The sequence below is a fragment of the Gymnodraco acuticeps genome, unplaced genomic scaffold (genome assembly GCF_902827175.1).
Source record: "Gymnodraco acuticeps unplaced genomic scaffold, fGymAcu1.1, whole genome shotgun sequence".
Taxonomy (NCBI): domain Eukaryota; kingdom Metazoa; phylum Chordata; class Actinopteri; order Perciformes; family Bathydraconidae; genus Gymnodraco; species Gymnodraco acuticeps.
Genome location: NW_022990233.1, coordinates 429,643 through 450,690, shown reverse-complemented (window position 1 = coordinate 450,690; position 21,048 = coordinate 429,643). Strand labels below are relative to the sequence as shown.

At 37.7% G+C, this 21,048-nt stretch overlaps 1 protein-coding gene across 1 annotated transcript in view; it reads right to left on the bottom strand.

The window, feature by feature from the left end:
- Nucleotides 1–19,060, bottom strand: part of plekhg6 (pleckstrin homology domain containing, family G (with RhoGef domain) member 6) — a 31,661-nt gene extending 12,601 nt beyond the window's left edge. The window contains exons 1-8 of the mRNA XM_034218946.1: nucleotides 18,860–19,060; nucleotides 12,905–13,109; nucleotides 9,815–9,940; nucleotides 9,064–9,201; nucleotides 8,320–8,415; nucleotides 8,116–8,166; nucleotides 5,839–5,988; nucleotides 504–614 (exon numbers count right to left, since the gene is read on the bottom strand). Of these exons, the coding sequence (XP_034074837.1) occupies nucleotides 504–614; nucleotides 5,839–5,988; nucleotides 8,116–8,166; nucleotides 8,320–8,415; nucleotides 9,064–9,201; nucleotides 9,815–9,940; nucleotides 12,905–13,109; nucleotides 18,860–18,879 (897 nt within the window). The 5' untranslated portion in view covers nucleotides 18,880–19,060. The remainder of the gene's footprint in view (nucleotides 1–503; nucleotides 615–5,838; nucleotides 5,989–8,115; nucleotides 8,167–8,319; nucleotides 8,416–9,063; nucleotides 9,202–9,814; nucleotides 9,941–12,904; nucleotides 13,110–18,859) is intronic.
- Between the last annotated feature and the right edge of the window lie 1,988 nt (nucleotides 19,061–21,048).

The window sequence follows — 21,048 nt, the reverse complement described above, 5'->3', positions numbered from 1 at the left end:
TGTGTGTGTGTGTGTGATGCTCAGGGGCGGCAGTGGCTCAGTCTGTAGGGACTCGGCCTAGCACCCTCAATGAGTTTGATCATGAAAGCAAAATAAAATACAATTTTGTGAATAGAAAGTGTTAAGGCTGGTAGATGACAATTTATGTTTTCATTGTTTCTTTGAGTTCATCTTGTTTGCATAATGATTTTGAAAAAAAAGAAGATATTTTAAAAAAGGGACTCGGCCTGGGAACCAAAGGGTCGCCGGTTCTCATCCCGATTGGACCAAAAGTAATAAGAAGTGTGGACTGGAAGCTGGAGAGGTGCCAGTTGAGCAAGGCACCGAACCCCCAGCTGCTCTGGACGCCACTTCTGCCGCCTTTCCTGTCCTGCGTGTTGTTCTGTCTGTGCACGTTTATCCTCTGTACTGTATATCAAGCCTGTGTGTGTACATGTGTAAACACAACAGAGTGATAAGAGTCATTTTCCTTTGGGGACTAATACAGTATGTCTTCTTCTCACCTGGACGAAGGTGTGGAAGTGTGGGTTGCTCTCCATTTGCCTGCGTGTGAACTCCAGGTTGTTCTCCTCCTCCCAACAGTAGTGCTGATAGGAGAAGAAGCGCTCAGGGAACTGGAGACAAACAAAAAGAGGATTATTAATTGGTAATGTGAGAAAACCACCATTACATACATTTACTAACCTACTTACTTACTTTCTTACTTACTTACTTTCTTTCTTACTTTCTTACTAACTTACTTTCTTTCTTACTTTCTTTCTTACTAACTAACTTACTTATTTATGTGGATTTAATCTTTAAGCTAACATTGAAAGTAAGTCAGTCCTGCATTCAAAATGTTACCAATACAGGGTCACTGCATGTGTTAAAAAAAAGCACAACATAAACCTCTGACCAAACTGAGGACAAGTTGCATTGTGGGTAAAGTATGTAGAAAGAAAAAGAGTATATGGAATAAAAAAGAAGATTTCTCTGGTTCTGCTTGAATTGAGATGTTTTGTTGTATTAAAAACTGTCCATTAATGTCAGTGCAATGTCAAACACACGTAGTACTCTCTTAGTTATATGAATTTGCTGGGACTGATTTGTGGATTTATTACAATCAGCATGACTCTTACGAGATCCTATGAGAAAAAAAACCAAAGATCACTTCTAATGTATTTTGAAGTGTAGAGACTCGAGACCCTTTTTAAACGGAAATCTGTGACATCAAAAGAAAAACTAAAATCTAGTTTTGAGCTGAGGAAATTGCTCAGAATACTAAGGTGTCGACTTTTAACCTGTTAAGCCCGGCAGCCCCCGTCGCTTTTTTCTTCTTCATGAAACCTATTAATGTGTCATACCCACTTAACGGGAAGAAACTCAGCTAGCTGACGATACGAACCATTTTTTGCTAAACGAAACACAAGGGTAATACCAAGCCTCTGAATTAGCACTAAGCGAAAAAAAATGCTAACGCACTTAGCACAGAACTCAAGGTAGAAATATTGTATTACTTGTCGGATCTGCACGAACAAGATATCAGCTAGAAAGCTGAGATTCCACAGATTCTAGAGGTATAAATATCATCATTGTGCGACCAGGTCAGCGAAGGCAAAACCAGACAACACACAACGTAGCAAAACGGCAAATACGTCTTACCTTTGCTGTTTTCTGATCAAAAGTTGTGTTCAATGGCATTAAAACGCATAAAACGCTGCTGAAGGTTAATCCAATGTGTGTGTGAGAGCTACAACCCAGTTTCCGGTTTTGGGCCTTCTGGCTGCGCAGCACTCATTCACCAATGGGTAATGTTTAGGTGGATTTGAGGAACTTCCCCTCGATTCTATTGGCTCCAACGGTTAGAAAGAGGTGTCAATCATCCAGAGATATGGAAAATGCACCCAAATGACCCCAGAAGTGTTTTTTTGTTGCTAAATCTCTCTAAAAAGTTCAAATGTCACTTGTTTTGCGTCAATCTTGATACAGGGTACTTATTATATGTTATAGTTTGGATTCCTAAAGCTTTTAGTCTACTAACCCATCATTCAAGGGTGTTTCACTATAAGTAATGTTTTCTTTTTGGATGGACACTATCATACATTTTTTTTTACTATGTTCAATCTGAATTTACTTTAAATTAAAAAAATCTATATTGATTCAGACTTTTCTACATCCAGCTCACAGGTTTATCATTGCTTTGAGAAAAAAGATTATTAATTTACCCCTTTTAGAAGTGAAGATATAGCCATGTGTTCTGGAAATGTCATTTTCGAGCCTGAGGCCTGAAAAACAGGCTCAGGGCTCAACAGGTTAAACTTTGTATACAATAGAGAGAATTACTCACAGTGTGGGTACATTATTATTGATAACTATTAATGTTTAAAGGAAGGAAGAAGAGATTATGGAATAAATAAGAAGATGTATCTCTGCTGACTGTATAAGATTTCGTAAGAAAATACATAATTTTCCTGTATTTTGAAGGCGACCGCGACCCCTTTTTTGACGGAAATGTGTGTCCATCACAATCCATCACATCAACAGAAAAACTCATTATAGTTTTGAGCTGATGTACCTGAGGAAACTGGAGGGAAACCTGGTGGTTGGTTTGAAATGTTTAACTAAGTAATATCTGAAGAAATCAAATGTTTTGACGTGTTTATATTTGTATGTAATAGAGAACATTTCTCACATCTTCAACAAGTATTACTATGAAGTGCTTCTACCAGACTCTTGTTTAAATAAACGTCATAAAAACACCTCCAAAGTTTTATTTAATTTCTTTTATATTCCCAATCTTAATACTTTTTCACTCATGTTAGAAAGATTGTGTTCATATATGTTGAGGATTTTGGTTTGTATTTACTTTAAAGGTCAATACAAATTGTATTGCAAGAAAACTACTTTAGTGGTAAAAGTACATAACTGTAATCAAAACAATTTTAATACAAACATGTTCATTATGATGTAGAATTACACCTGTGGGAGTTAATTTAGTGCATAGTGTACCATTATAATTTATGATCCTCTAACTATGATAGATGCTCTAGGTACATTTTATAATTGACATGCACATAAAGGTGATTGAAAAATCTTTATCTGCACCAGAGGTGGGAAGTAGTGGAGTACAAATACTTCGTTACTGTACTTAAGTACATTGTTCTGGTTTCAGTACTTTACTCCACTACTTATTTTTCTGACGACTTTTTACTTTTACTTCTTACATGTTGAACCCAAATACCTGTACTTTCTACTTCTTACACGTTGAACACAAATACCTGTACTTTCTACTTCTTACATGTTGAACTCAAATACCTGTACTTTCTACTTCTTACATGTTGAACCCAAATACCTGTACTTTCTACTTCTTACATGTTGAACTCAAATACCTGTACTTTCTACTTCTTACATGTTGAACACAAATACCTGTACTTTCTACTTCTTACATGTTGAACACAAATACCTGTACTTTCTACTTCTTACATGTTGAACTTAAATACCTGTACTTTCTACTTCTTACATGTTGAACTTAAATACCTGTACTTTCTACTTCTTACATGTTGAACTCAAATACCTGTACTTTCTACTTTTTACATGCTGAACTCAAATACCTGTACTTTCTACTTCTTACATGTTGAACCCAAATACCTGAACTTTCTACTTCTTACATGTTGAACTCAAATACCTGAACATTCTACTTCTTACATGTTGAACTTAAATACCTGTACTTTCTACTTCTTACATGTTGAACCCAAATACCTGAACTTTCTACTTCTTACATGTTGAACCCAAATACCTGAACTTTCTACTTCTTACATGTTGAACTTAAATACCTGTACTTTCTACTTCTTACATGTTGAACTTAAATACCTGTACTTTCTACTTCTTACATGTTGAACTTAAATACCTGTACTTTCTACTTCTTACATGTTGAACTCAAATACCTGTACTTTCTACTTCTTACATGTTGAACACAAATACCTGTACTTTCTACTTCTTACATGTTGAACACAAATACCTGAACTTTCTACTTCTTACATGTTGAACCCAAATACCTGAACTTTCTACTTCTTACATGTTGAACCCAAATACCTGTACTTTCTACTTCTTACATGTTGAACTCAAATACCTGTACTTTCTACTTCTTACATGTTGAACCCAAATACCTGTACTTTCTACTTCTTACATGTTGAACACAAATACCTGTACTTTCTACTTCTTACATGTTGAACCCAAATACCTGAACTTTCTACTTCTTACATGTTGAACCCAAATACCTGTACTTTCTACTTCTTACATGTTGAACTCAAATACCTGTACTTTCTACTTCTTACATGTTGAACTCAAATACCTGTACTTTCTACTTCTTACATGTTGAACCCAAATACCTGTACTTTCTACTTCTTACATGTTGAACACAAATACCTGTACTTTCTACTTCTTACATGTTGAACACAAATACCTGTACTTTCTACTTCTTACATGTTGAACTCAAATACCTGTACTTTCTACTTCTTACATGTTGAACTCAAATACCTGTACTTTCTACTTCTTACATGTTGAACCCAAATACCTGTACTTTCTACTTCTTACATGTTGAACCCAAATACCTGTACTTTCTACTTCTTACATGTTGAACTCAAATACCTGAACTTTCTACTTCTTACATGTTGAACTCAAATACCTGTACTTTCTACTTCTTACATGTTGAACCCAAATACCTGTACTTTCTACTTCTTACATGTTGAACACAAATACCTGTACTTTCTACTTCTTACATGTTGAACTCAAATACCTGTACTTTCTACTTCTTACATGTTGAACACAAATACCTGTACTTTCTACTTCTTACATGTTGAACTCAAATACCTGTACTTTCTACTTCTTACATGTTGAACCCAAATACCTGTACTTTCTACTTCTTACATGTTGAACACAAATACCTGTACTTTCTACTTCTCACATGTTGAACACAAATACCTGTACTTTCTACTTCTTACATGTTGAACACAAATACCTGTACTTTCTACTTCTTACATGTTGAACACAAATACCTGTACTTTCTACTTCTTACATGTTGAACCCAAATACCTGTACTTTCTACTTCTTTCATGTTGAACCCAAATACCTGTACTTTCTACTTCTTACATGTTGAACACAAATACCTGTACTTTCTACTTCTTACATGTTGAACTCAAATACCTGTACTTTCTACTTCTCACATGTTGAACACAAATACCTGTACTTTCTACTTCTTACATGTTGAACTCAAATACCTGTACTTTCTACTTCTTACATGTTGAACTCAAATACCTGTACTTTCTACTTCTCACATTTTCCAAACAGCTGGTTCCTTTAGTCTGAATGTGTGTTTGGTGCGTGATCATTATTCTTTAGAGTCATTGCGTGCCTATTGATTTGAACACGATCCGTGTATCCATCATTTCCTGGTCTTCTCTGAAGAAGAGGGACCAATGGAAACGTTGTCATGTTGCCGTTGTTCAGCATGGAAACATTCATTAGCTAACAATGACATTATTGTTCTATTAATATAAAGGGAGGTCAGGTACTCTTTAAAACAGCTGCTAGTTCTGGGTACTTTTTACTGAAGTACATTTTAAAGCCTCTTTACTTTTACTTGAGTAAAGAAGTTGAGTCAGTACTTCTACTTTCACCAGAGTATTTTTAAACACGAGTATCTGTACTTCTACTTGAGTCAAGGATGTGTGTACTTTTGCCATCTGTGATCTGCAACTGAAACACACCAGTAAATAAAGTAAACTACATGAGTAAATTCTGCCAGGCTGAAAGACACCTCAGTCTGAATGTGTTGCTGATGATCAGGCAGACGGTTCCTACCTGCAGGCAGCCGGCCTCTAACACCAGGGGGTCGAAGGGCTTCCCTGTCCTCCGGACCTCCTGCAGCATCGGGTAAATCACTTCCTGCCACAACAGCTGGTGAGCGGAGAGGACGGAGCAGAGGTTTGAGAAGAGCAGCGTGGGGGTCACCTGTCAAGATTCAAGGCTTATATTGTCATTTGTGCAAAGCTACAGTGTAGAAATGACAATGAAAATCTTAGGTCACAGGCATAAAATAGTGCAAGTAAATACAATATAATAGAAATAGTGCAGAATAGGCTATATGCAAGTCACAGGAGGAGGTCAGGGTTAACGTTTCATCACTCAAATTGTTTTTATATGGCCCAATATCACAAATTACACTTTTGTCTCAGGGGGTTTTACAGTGTGTTCAGCTTACAACACCCTCTGTCCTTAGACTTTAAGATAAGATGGAGCTTTATCAATCCCCTCGGGGAAATTCAGTGGTTTAAACAGCAACAGAGTAAGGATGAAAAACAGGACAGCACAGATTCACACAGATGAATACAATTAAAGATCAAATCAAAGATAAAATAAGAAATTAATTAAAATGTTCCAGGAAAAACTCCCAAGAAACACACACATAATGTTAGAAACCCAGTGGAAGGCAACAGAGGAGAAAAACAGATTTGTTCTGTCTTCTCAATGGAAATCTAATGTTGAGCTACTTTTTCCACTTGAGTGTTTAATTCTGTGTCAGCTACAGCGGATGTCCTGTTGTGCCAGTTAATGTATGTCAATGGCATGCAGATGAGGGGAAACAGGTGCTGGTGGAATAAGTGCTCGTACCCTGTACTTAAGTAAAAGTTGAAATACTAGACTAAAAGTACTCCTTTAGGCCTACAAGTATAAGTCCTGTATTTATATTGTCACCATAGTTAAAGTAGAATGGTCTCAAAGTATTATATTATTGTAGATTATTATATTTTTCTGCTTTTATCACCAACAAATGCATGTAGAGCACGTTGTGATGAAACTAATTGTGGATACTGTGTATAAACCAGATTAGTAGTTCTGCACCATAACAAATCATCACAATAGTGTTCGACAAGGAAGAAGTATTACTTGTGAATTTTAAAGACTTGTTGTGGAGTAAATCTGTCTCTGAAATAGAAAGGAGGAGAACCCGCTGCTGCAGATACACGCTTTACAACATCAGGAAGATGCTGACTCAGAAAGCGACTCAGGTTCTGGTCCAGGCTCTCGTCATCTCACGCCTAGACTACTGCAACTCCCTCCTGGCTGGTCTACCTGCATGTGCCATCCGACCTCTGCAGCTCATCCAGAATGCAGCGGCTCGTCTGGTTTTCAACCTTCCTAAATTCTCCCACACCACTCCGCTCCTCCGCTCCCTTCACTGGCTTCCGGTAACTGCTAGAATCCACTTCAAGACACTGGTACTTGCTTACCATGCTGCGAATGGATCTGGCCCTTCCTACATCCAGGACATGGTTAAACCGTACACCCCAGCGCGTGCACTCCTCTCTGCATCAGCCAAACGACTCGTTGCGCCCTCGCTGCGAGGGGGACCCAAGTTCCCATCGGCGAAAACACGTGGGTTTGCTATCCTGGCTCCAAAATGGTGGAATGAGCTCCCCATTGACATCAGGACGGCAGATAGCTTGCACATCTTCCGGCGCAAACTGAAAACTCATCTCTTTCGACTCCACTTCGAGCGTTAGAACGATTAACAAAGCACTTTTATACTAATAAAGGACTGGCTTACCTAAAGCCAGTTGAGTAGCACTTGAAATGTTTAGCTCTATGAAACCTGATGTACTTATATGATTCTGTTTTCTTCAAGGTTGTGTCTTCCTGGTCGAATGTACTTATTGTAAGTCGCTTTGGACAAAAGCGTCAGCTAAATGCAATGTAATGTAATGTAATGTAATGAGAAATAAATAGTAGCTTTAAATTGAGGAACTTGAGAAGATTAAAATGGCACTTAGCTTGTGTTACTTTTCTTAGTTCATATTTAACCAGGGGAATACAGTATACATATATCTTATATCTTATATAATCAAAATAGCCAAAGATGAACTTAAAGTCAGTGCTCAGCTTCAAATGAAAAAGCCAGAAATCTAGGTGTAGTCACATAAGGACAATTACAAAGTCTGCCTACTATCACTTTGAGCATATACGGCATCAACCACCTCTTGAAAGAACCCATGAATATATCTTCAATCTCTCCATAACCTCACACTGCATCACTGAACACAGACCAGTGTAGATAATAAGCACGCTCTGCAGACTGACCTCAGGGAGGAATCCATGCTGCTGCAGGTGGAAAAGAGCTGCGATCACCACCTGTGAGAAATGCACACAGCTTAGTTAAACACGGGGCGGAGCTCTGCATAAACACAACAGCTGTTTAAATGGCTAAGGGCCGAGCCCTAGAGAGATAAGTATCTAGATTAGTATCTCTAGGGCTCTGGCTGCGGGTAGAGAACGGGACATTACATCCTTGATGATGATGAGCTTGTTGATGTAGGTGAGCTCAGTGTGGACAAACTCCCACAGCGCCTCCTGCTGGTGTCTCTGCATCTTAGACATGGTCTGATATTAAAACAACAAGGAAGGAGAGAGAGGAGGGAAAGGAGAACACAATTAACGATGATGAGGAGGATGTTACAGTACAAGCAGGAGCATGTGTTTTCTATTGTCCACACATTAAACAAAAAAGGATATCTCTCAATCATTTCCCACTACCCTAGTTTGTCTGCAATAGATTTAAATGTTATAACAAGTCATACAAATGTAATTAAAAAGGTAGTATATGGAGTATTTGTTGGGAACGATCAGCTGCAGATGTGCTCTCGTGAGTATTTACAGCAGCAGAATGCTTTATGTGGGATATAATGCCTATAATCATGGTGAAGAATGTCCCCCAGTGCATATTAAATAAGAGTGTAGCACTGAAAATGTTTGGCTTATTTAAAGCTAATGCACTTGCAGGAATCTTCATCTCCTGAATGTGTTGATTACACTGTAAATAGTGTTGGATAAAAGCTTAATCTAAATGAAATATAATTTAACAGTCTGGCTGATTTATGTGTTGTTTTTGTCTAGCTTTGCAAACCGACTGAGCCCTAATCACACTATGAATCAACAGCTCTTAGCGGACCAACTCCTTGTTGGTGCCTTTTCTTTGGATGTGTTGACAGTAAGGGAAACACAGTTAACTAATAAGTTAAGGGTGCTTACTGAGTGAGAGTGCACTATATCAGTCCAGTTTTTCTCCAGTGTGGTTCCCTGACTTTCCTCCTTCCATCTCCACTTCAGATCCACCGGCACAGCGAAGGCCCCGAGAGCCTGCTTCAACCCGTCCAGCTGACCCTTCTCCTGAGGTCAGAAAACACCGGGAGCAGGAAGCATTGGTGTTAGGAAAATATCACTGGTCCCCGGCTTGAGCTTCAATAATCAGGATCCATGTGTTTGTGATCCTCTCCAGAATGGAAGGAGTCATCACATACAGAGCATCAACTAGTTCCTGAACAGTGTCCTTCACATGCTGATATCCAAGAGAGGGAGTTACACAGTCACAAGATGGAGGAATAGAAAGCAGTCTTCAATGTTTACTTCAGATTAGCTCCACGTCAGAAATGAGCATGCTTGATGTCTCTCTCCATAGAGGCTGAATCATCATGTTAATCACATAGCTATCATATGCTTAAAACAGTCCTGATGCTCTTCTAGGTAATCACACATCCTGTTACGTACACTCTGATATTGGAAGAGCACATTCAGTACTTTCCCAACATTTGGAGAAAAAGTAAGGGGGAGAAATGGAAAACTTGTCATAATGAATCAGTCAGTCAGACATAACGTGCCAACAGAGTGGAACAAGCTGCTGTGTTTTCCGTTGTTTGAACGGGCAGACTCGGCTAAAGCAAGTCTGTATCTGTTTTCTGAGCATGTCAGCATGCAGGGTGATGAGCAGCAGACAATACGTTACCTCGGGGTTCTTCTCCGACACTCCCTGGTTGAACACTTTGCTCAGCGTTGCTCGGGGTTTGGCTCCTGCAGAAGTTCCTTTACTCACTGTGGCAAAGTCCGTCACCACCTTCTGCTTGGTCCGCCGCTAAAGAGGGAGATATGAGACCATGTTTATGCTGTTGTTTTCATGTGAAAGTACCAGAGGATTAAACACAGTACATTACATGGTACTTGTTAGACGCTTTCATCCAAAGCGACTGACATACTCAATACTGTGGGCAATCCTCACAGCAGCAATTTGAAGTGTCTCAGGGACACAACGACATGCTGACTGCAGTGGGACTCGAACTTGCTATGATTCGAAGTCCAATACAAAGAGCATACCAATAACCTTTCAATAGTGTGCATGAGACAATGCAACTCTCACTGTTACTGAAATAAAAGACAGAATTCCTTTGAATTTCCTAGTTTTTTAACACTTTATACTGAAAGTAAAAATATTCAATTTGCAAGTCAAAAGTCCTGCATTGGAAATTCCTCTTAGGTAAAAGTGTTTTATCAAAATCTCCTTAAAGATACACAAGTAAAAGCACTTGTTTGCATTAATGTGTACAGTATCAGTATTTGTGTTTTAGTTGTGTGTATTACTTGTGTTTATTCAACACAGTCTCACGGCATTTCGTGTTATAGTCACGAAATTAATCTATTGATTCGTGCTCACCAACACGATTTTGCCATGTTTTTCGTGTCACACAGAACGATTTAAACAGCAATGTAAATAATAACAGATTAGAAGGAAAAACAGATACAAAAAAATACAGATTTCAGTATTCTGACACAGAACGATTTTAGAAGCAATGTATTTCTATTGGTAGTATGTTTCGTGCCTGCAACAAATAATAACAAATTAAAAGGAAAAAAATATTTAAAAAATACAGATGTCAGTATTCTGAGGCTCTGAGCCATTTCTTTTCCTCGCGGACGGCAAAACAACTCAGACATTTTACAGTTTAAAATAAAAGGGATGGTTAGGCTTAAGGTAAGATATTGAGTAAGAAAATGTTTTTATGAACCACACAGCTTCCGGTCTTCCAAGACCCGACCGGACAAAAAGACGCGGTGCAGGCACGAAACACACTACCAATAGAAATACATTGCTCTCAAAATCGTTCTGTGTGAAACGGAAAAAAGGGGAAATTCGTGTTGGTGAACACGAATCAATAGATCAAATTAATTTCGTGACAATAACACGAAATGCCGTGAGACTGGGTTGGTTTATTAGACTTTGATGCCTGTAACCGAGTGCTGAAACCTGACAAAAATACTCACACTACTTATATCAGATATTAGAAACTGCAACTACTTTGCACACTCCTATAATGTATAACGTGTCCTATGTTTATATATGAATCTGAAATGGGTTATCACCCATAATGAGTACTTTTACTTTGGGTCAAGTATATTTTTAATGACAATACTTTTTGGTAAGTAAGATTTTGAATGCAGGACTTTTACTTGTAACAGAGTATTTAAACAAATGAGTATTGCAAGTTAAATATGATTTACTTCTTTCACCACTGCGTCAATTACATTTCTTGTTTCTGCACCATTTAGTTGTTATATCATTATAAATTATTCAACTTAACAACAAAGCAGCGACGAGCCAAGCCTCAAACTTTGAATGCATTAACAGATCTGATTACTTCCTCCACCAAGTGTCACCCTGCTGATACAGGAAGTGGCCTCCACCCTCACATTTCACTTCAATTCAAATGTATTTATATCGCCCACAAATCACATTCGTCTCAGAGGGCTTCACAAATCAACAAACACGAATGATGAGGTAAAAACAACCAACATATCTGAGAATATGGTAAAATGACAAGATACTGTCGGAGCAGCTTTAAAATCAGCTGTGGTCCAGAGAGAATAATCAGTAAGGTAACAAACGTACAGCAACACAATATTCGTATTAAAAGCAATAAGGATCTTTTATACTTTCAAGTATGACGTCTCCTCCAAAGAGCACTTACTGTTCTGAGTGAAACAGTCTCTCCTTTATAGGAGGACATCAAAGCTTAGTTACATTACAAACAACATTTGGTTAGGCCAGCTGAGACCCCCTGGCACTGTGTGCAAGACTCACACCCTACACAGAGCAAAAGGGATACAGATAACACCCTATCCTAACTTCCTTCCCCTCATCCTTCCTGTAGGGTCATAAAACCCACATGCAAAAACATCTGTTGACCACTCACACACATCAAAGGTCACTCCAGGGATTTGACCTAATCAGTCAAACCGTTGACATGACATTTTCAGAATACAGCAGTTTACATTTCATTAGGTTTACACTGTATTAAGCTTTAGTACCATCATTCCCATCACAATACCAATGAATGGGTACATAACACAATGACACAAATACAGTTAGAATACAATAATTACAATTCTGTAAAAGGAAGGACCCATGAGGATGTTTAAAAGGGAGTTTAAAACCAGTCCAGTGTTTCCCATACATTGATTTATTTGTGGCGGTCCACCACAATTAAATATGGTCCGCCACAAATAGATCTCATAAAAAAATAAAAAAATAAAAAAAAAAAAAAAATTTTATTTTTATAATTTTTTGTTGTTGTGGTGGTCTAATGGATAGTGAGGCGGGCTGATGATCGGAAGGTTGCGAGTTCAAATCCTGCCTGGAACACCACTTGCCCTTGAGTAAGGCACTTAGCCCTCGGTTACTCCAGGGAGAATGTCCCTGTATTTGGTCGTTGTAAGTCGCTTTGGAATAAGGCGTCTGCTAAATGCCTAAATTGTAAATTATATTTTTGGGAGAATAAACCCCACAGATCCTCAACTCCGGTGTGTTTCACTCATTAACAACGCAACACAGAGCAACAAGAACGTTGTCTACAGCCATTAACTCACATGTATTATCTTATTTGAGGGGGGGTGGATGCGTGGGCCACCCGAATAGGTTAAGGGGCCTTTGGCTTTTCTTTTTTTGTGCGGTGCCCCCACAAATAGAATCAAATTCTGTGGGAAACACTGCAGTCCTAAGTGTACGCTGTGCTAAAGAGGAACGTCTTCACCCTCCTTCACTTGCCTGATATCCGGTTGTGTTGAACTTCGGTTTGTATGCTGACCCCCTGTGGTTAACCTCTGCTGTGATCACAACAACATCTGGATCTCTGCTGTCTGCCTCCCTCTGTCTCTCCCCGTCCACAGCGTCTCTCCACGGCCCCGAGGCGTCCTCCATCAGAGCCTCATTTCCTCCACCGTTGCTTACATACGGTGCCTTTGAGGAAAGGCTGAGGACAAACACAGGGTTACTCATTGCCAGGAAAAGGTGTGTGTGAGGGCAGAGGAGAATATTATTAAACAAGACAAAGCTTTACAAGAGTGGAGGACGTACTGAGAGACATTGTGTGCTTTGTTGTCTTTTTAAAAAGGCCTTTTTGGCTTCTGACCCCTTAAAATCAACCATGTTTTAGGTATATCTGCTTGTCACCTGTTCCACGTGTCTACTGGATGTAAACAGCTCAAACAAAGATCATTTTGAGGTGATTTGATGTTGATCTTTGTAGAGAATAGCATGTCAAAATGTATATCCTAAGCTACTTTGCAAAACCACAATATTAGCTTTTAAATACATAAAACTGAAGAAGAAAATACACACAAAACAAGTAATGATACAACAAACACCACATCATTCGTTACTACATAAGTGTTTTTAAAAAAACTGCTTCAACTCGAGATTGAATGAATGACGTTTGAGTAAGTACTGACTAAACTTCTTTACTCAAGTAAAAGTAAAGAGGCTTTGAAGTGTACTTCAGTAAAAAGTACCCATAACTAGCAGCTGCTTTAAAGAGTACCTGACCTCCCTTTATATTAATAGAACAATAATGTCATTGTTAGCTAATGAATGTTTCCATGCTGAACAACGGCAACATGACAACGCTTCCATTGGTCCCTCTTCTTTAGAGAAGACCAGGAAATGATGGATACACGGATCGTGTTCAAATCAATAGGCACTCAATGACTCTAAAGAATAATGATCACGCACCAAACACACATTCAGACTAAAGGAACCAGCTGTTTGGAAAATGAGAGAAGTAGAAAGTACAGGTATTTGAGTTCAACATGTAAGAAGTAGAAAGTACAGGTATTTGGGTTCAACATGTAAGAAGTAGAAAGTACAGGTATTTGAGTTCAACATGTAAGAAGTAGAAAGTTCAGGTATTTGTGTTCAACATGTAAGAAGTAGAAAGTACAGGTATTTGTGTTCAACATGTGAGAAGTAGAAAGTACAGGTATTTGAGTTCAACATGTAAGAAGTAGAAAGTACAGGTATTTGTGTTCAACATGTAAGAAGTAGAAAGTACAGGTATTTGTGTTCAACATGTGAGAAGTAGAAAGTACAGGTATTTGAGTTCAACATGTAAGAAGTAGAAAGTACAGGTATTTGGGTTCAACATGTAAGAAGTAGAAAGTACAGGTATTTGTGTTCAACATGTAAGAAGTAGAAAGTACAGGTATTTGAGTTCAACATGTAAGAAGTAGAAAGTACAGGTATTTGTGTTCAACATGTGAGAAGTAGAAAGTACAGGTATTTGTGTTCAACATGTGAGAAGTAGAAAGTACAGGTATTTGAGTTCAACATGTAAGAAGTAGAAAGTACAGGTATTTGTGTTCAACATGTGAGAAGTAGAAAGTACAGGTATTTGAGTTCAACATGTAAGAAGTAGAAAGTACAGGTATTTGAGTTCAACATGTAAGAAGTAGAAAGTACAGGTATTTGGGTTCAACATGTAAGAAGTAGAAAGTTCAGGTATTTGAGTTCAACATGTAAGAAGTAGAAAGTACAGGTATTTGAGTTCAACATGTATGAAGTAGAAAGTACAGGTATTTGAGTTCAACATGTATGAAGTAGAAAGTACAGGTATTTGTGTTCAACATGTAAGAAGTAGAAAGTACAGGTATTTGTGTTCAACATGTATGAAGTAGAAAGTACAGGTATTTGTGTTCAACATGTATGAAGTAGAAAGTACAGGTATTTGTGTTCAACATGTATGAAGTAGAAAGTACAGGTATTTGTGTTCAACATGTAAGAAGTAGAAAGTACAGGTATTTGAGTTCAACATGTATGAAGTAGAAAGTACAGGTATTAGTGTTCAACATGTAAGAAGTACAGGTATTTGTGTTCAACATGTATGAAGTAGAAAGTACAGGTATTAGTGTTCAACATGTAAGAAGTAGAAAGTACAGGTATTTGTGTTCAACATGTATGAAGTAGAAAGTTCAGGTATTTGAGTTCAACATGTAAGAAGTAGAAAGTACAGGTATTTGAGTTCAACATGTATGAAGTAGAAAGTACAGGTATTAGTGTTCAACATGTAAGAAGTACAGGTATTTGTGTTCAACATGTATGAAGTAGAAAGTACAGGTATTAGTGTTCAACATGTAAGAAGTAGAAAGTACAGGTATTTGTGTTCAACATGTATGAAGTAGAAAGTACAGGTATTTGTGTTCAACATGTATGAAGTAGAAAGTACAGGTATTTGTGTTCAACATGTATGAAGTAGAAAGTACAGGTATTTGTGTTCAACATGTAAGAAGTAGAAAGTACAGGTATTTGTGTTCAACATGTATGAAGTAGAAAGTACAGGTATTTGTGTTCAACATGTATGAAGTAGAAAGTACAGGTATTTGTGTTCAACATGTAAGAAGTAGAAAGTACAGGTATTTGTGTTCAACATGTAAGAAGTAGAAAGTACAGGTATTTGAGTTCAACATGTGAGAAGTAGAAAGTACAGGTATTTGAGTTCAACATGTGAGAAGTAGAAAGTACAGGTATTTGGGTTCAACATGTAAGATGTAGAAAGTACAGGTATTTGTGTTCAACATGTAAGAAGTAGAAAGTACAGGTATTTGTGTTCAACATGTAAGAAGTAGAAAGTACAGGTACATGTATTTGGGTTCAACATGTAAGAAGTAGAAAGTACAGGTATTTGGGTTCAACATGTAAGAAGTAGAAAGTACAGGTATTTGAGTTCAACATGTAAGAAGTAGAAAGTACAGGTATTTGAGTTCAACATGTAAGAAGTAGAAAGTACAGGTATTTGTGTTCAACATGTAAGAAGTAGAAAGTACAGGTATTTGGGTTCAACATGTAAGAAGTAGAAAGTACAGGTATTTGAGTTCAACATGTAAGAAGTAGAAAGTACAGGTATTTGGGTTCAACATGTAAGAAGTAGAAAGTACAGGTATTTGAGTTCAACATGTAAGAAGTAGAAAGTACAGGTATTTGGGTTCAACATGTAAGAAGTAGAAAGTACAGGTATTTGTGTTCAACATGTAAGAAGTAGAAAGTACAGGTATTTGGGTTCAACATGTAAGAAGTAGAAAGTACAGGTATTTGAGTTCAACATGTAAGAAGTAGAAAGTACAGGTATTTGGGTTCAACATGTAAGAAGTAGAAAGTACAGGTATTTGAGTTCAACATGTAAGAAGTAGAAAGTACAGGTATTTGGGTTCAACATGTAAGAAGTAGAAAGTACAGGTATTTGTGTTCAACATGTAAGAAGTAGAAAGTACAGGTATTTGTGTTCAACATGTAAGAAGTAGAAAGTACAGGTATGTGAGTTCAACATGTAAGAAGTAGAAAGTACAGGTATTTGAGTTCAACATGTAAGAAGTAGAAAGTACAGGTATTTGGGTTCAACATGTAAGAAGTAGAAAGTACAGGTATTTGTGTTCAACATGTAAGAAGTAGAAAGTACAGGTATTTGGGTTCAACATGTAAGAAGTAGAAAGTACAGGTATTTGTGTTCAACATGTAAGAAGTAGAAAGTACAGGTATTTGGGTTCAACATGTAAGAAGTAGAAAGTACAGGTATTTGTGTTCAACATGTAAGAAGTAGAAAGTACAGGTATTTGGGTTCAACATGTAAAAAGTAGAAAGTACAGGTATTTGGGTTCAACATGTAAGAAGTAGAAAGTACAGGTATTTGTGTTCAACATGTAAGAAGTAGAAAGTACAGGTATTTGTGTTCAACATGTAAGAAGTAGAAAGTACAGGTATTTATGTTCAACATGTAAGAAGTCAAAGTAAAAAGTTGTCAGAAAAATAAGTAGTGGAGTAAAGTACTGATACCAGAAATATGTACTTAAGTACAGTAACAAAGTATTTGTACTCCACTACTTCCCACTACCAAAGATTTACCACGCGTACCTTTCAGTTTCCCCCGATGTACAGTGCCAAACTCTCTGAGAGGTACCAGGTCACAGAGCACCTGAGGATCAGGACTATTCAGGCATTTATAGACGATTCAATAAAAGTAGTCAAATGTGATATTTTAAATGTCGTCAGAATAGGGCATTGATAAGATTTAGAGTCCAAATTGTAATTGCATAGCATTTAAATACTATTTTGACATAATTGTATCATACTTGAGTGTTTTTCTATGTTATGCTACATATACAGTATTTCTCCCCCAGTACAGTTTGGAGGTAAATATTGTACTTGTACTGCACTCGTAGTTTCTAGCTACTTTTTACATAAATACATATCCTTTTTTGTCATAATGCAGTGTACTGTACTACTCATCTACAGTCTTTGAACAGTATTGTTTACTAAGTAACTTAATTGGATCAACATTGACAAGCTAGAACACTACTTTTTAATACTTTTACTGCCGTAGTATTTATACTTTCCCTAAAGTAGAGGATCTCAGATCTTCATACACTACTCTAAAGACGCAGTAAATAAACATCACTGAATTAATCAAGCAGGCAGTAAAGAAGCAGAAACTGTACTTATTTTACTTAAATATACAATTTTTTACATACTTGTACTTCATCAGTCAAGTCAATACGTAAGTAGAATAAATGTCAGTAGACCACTATAAATAATAAAAGGTAATTTCATTAGTCAGGTAACCAGGAACTAAAAAAAGAAACTGCTGTAAATATTGTATTCTCCATATATTTCTACTCCACTAGATTTTGGAGGAAAACACTGTATTTTTTACTAATTTCTTCTTTAACATAAAATAACATGATACGCTTTTTCGACATGTGGCAGTATTGCTCTACTATCTACCCACTAGCTCTTTGTAATTAGTTCATTTTGCATTAGTATTTTATTCTACAATAACTTACTCAACTCAACTTTGACAAACTAGAGAATTATAATAATATATAACAACACAAATAGAACTTTTACTTAAGTAAAACTTTCAATTCAGAGCTTTCACTACCACAATATGTTCATTTCCCATAAGTAAAGGATGTCAGTACTTCACACACCACTTGGTATACGCAGTAAATACAGGTCAGGTAACCAGGCAGTAAAGCAGCAGAAAGTGTAGCATCTCAGTGACAGTGACACCAGAAGTCTCACACACTTCAGCTCAAGTTACACAGTAATGCGGGTTTGAGTGTTACACCAGGACTCATCTGACATTAGTTCCCACAGCATCATTACAATCTGAAGTATTTCCTGCTGCAGAGTTGAGTTACTCTGAAGAATGTGTCTCAATTCTCTGGAAGCTACTTCAGATATTTAACCATTTACTCATAAGAGAAGAGACATTTATATACACTGCTGTTGCAAAACGAAAAGCAGGAGTGAGTGTTATTAAAGTGGAGAGTGTGATCACTGCTGGAACTGGTGTTCACGATCATATCCATGTTTGTTAGAAGAATGGAAGCAAACGCAGTCACGAGCAAACACAGCGAGGATCACTTCTGTTCAACATCAAACACGAGAGCTTTTCTCACAGTGTCATACCTGCTTACAATCACTGTCTGTTTCCCACAGTAACACACTCAAGATGAGAGGAGATTATATAGACATTGCAGCACTTTAAACCATTTAAAGACTGATTAAGGGTCAGTAAAAACCGGCCTCCTGGTAGCTTTATAGCCTCAGTAAAACAACAACAAATGGATCACATTATATGATTACCTGAAGTGAACACATGTAAACATTACACACTCACATCTCAAAACCACCAGCAATTGTTCTTTAATTAAAAAAAATGATAGACTGTACCTGGGCTTGGTTGGATCCATTTTGTTTCACACAGTCATCTTTGGTTTCTATTGGCTTTCTCCTCCTTCTCTCCGTGTGATCGGTTCCTCCCTCTCTTTTCCTTTCACCTGCACCATGCCCTCTGCAACTGGCCCGACGGGAACAACCTGATTCTGCAGCCGACAAATCAGCGCTCAGGGCCGGTTAATGTGTCGCAGTTAGTGAGGAGGAGGAGGAGGAGGAGGTGCCCGGCTTTCTTTAAATATGATTATTGTTGCACGTCAATCAGACTTATTGATAGCCCGGGGCAAACGTTAGGAAACCGTTTCAAGCAGGTTGAGGGGCGTGGCGCAGTGGGTTGTGCGTTGGTGTTCGGACCGGTTCAAACCCCACTGCAGTCAGCATGTCGTTGTGTCCCTGAGACACTTCACCCCGAATTGCTCCTGTGAGGATTGACCACAGTACTGAGTATGTAAGTCGCTTTGGATAAAAGCGTCTAACAAGTGACATGTAATGATTAACAGTCTTAAGCAGCGGGGTTTTATTTTTCTGCACAACTGGAAATGATGCATTGATATGAACTTGAGAATCTGGTGTCTGATAGTAGGCTACAGTAAAAGGAAAGTAGAGCAGTGACCGCAGGTAACATGAGGAGAGTGATGGGGAAGTGGACGAGCTTAATAAAGGTTGATACAAAACAGAATAAACAGTGGAATATGTAGCATTCATTACAAAAGTTATTCAATATATAACGCTCCATTTACAAAAGTAAATAAGTTGTGATGCATTCACGTGGAAGCAGCAATATGTTGGAGTATTGAAGTTATTATATTTGCACAACTCTCAATCATATCAGACATTAGTGACAATAATTGCATCCAGAAGCCTCATTTTTCTAATTGAAAATAACTTTTTTAAATGTTATTTTTATTAAGGAGTGTCTGTATCTTTAAAAAAAGATATTAAAGCAATGTCGTTAAACAGTTAAGTCATGATAAGTTGATTAGAAAAACAAGTTGCTTTGTGTTGAGGTTATCTTGGGATGCAGACCGTCAGCATGCCTGAGGTTAAACACACACTTACATCCCAAGTTCACACACACACATCCCAAGTTCACACACACACACACACACACACACACAAAACGTATGGCACATATCAGATTTCCTTTACATTTATTAAAAGTTCAGATATGTATAAAAGATATTTCATATACAGCTCGAATCAATACATTTCTGTCTGTTATAATACAGTTTGATACAGGGTAGAAGTGCAAAGGAGTGACACGTCTTCAGTCTGAGGGAGTGAGTTATCTGTCTGCATGCTGTGACTGGTATGATACAGTTGACTTTGCAGAGGCGGACTGAGACAGGCGTGTCCGGTTTTCTCTCACAGTTGAACGCTTAATGCTCCTATGATGGGGCTTAAAAGAATGCTAGTGGCTCACGCTAAGTAGGAACTACCAACTTCCTTAAATTTGTTTTTGTTCCCATAAAACTTTTAAGGAAGAATGATTCAACAATGTGACCAGGAACTAAAATTAAAACATTACTAGTTAACTTAATGGTTCAGACTGAGCACTTGATTTTGCACTTCCCTCCCTAAAAACAAACAAAAGTTAATAATGAAGTAGTAGCTTAATAGACCTAACAATGTGATATAGAAATGGATACCTAGTTCTGTTCAATGAAAAATGCCACATGATTATGATTCAGTAAAGAATGCCGCTGTCAACACTCAAATCCTGAATGCATGTGGTAGAATAAAAACCCCACTATGAAATCATACATGATACAATGCCTTCATATTTTCAAATACAAACTGTACAACAAAAGATAATCAGCACGTCTTAAAGAAGTTTACTCACTTCGTTTGACATTTTGGGAAATACTCTTAGTGGATATCTTGCAGGGAGTAAGATGAGAATAGTTTTTGTATGGTTGGATGGTGAATACAAAGCTGTAGCCTGTTAGCTTAGCCAGCCTGTTAGCTTATCTAAGCAAAACAACGGAAACAGCACAATGCTCCTCCAACACAGGAAATATTTCCGGAGTGTAATTGCAGTGATAAACATCTTCGTGGAATAGAGAACCGCAGTGACGCGTCCTAAAACCCGGAAGTAAGTTAGCATTTTTACCACGTCCGGTTCCTTCGAGAAAAAGCAATGCAATTTCTCCATTCTTTCACACACATACGGGTTTTGAGCAGAG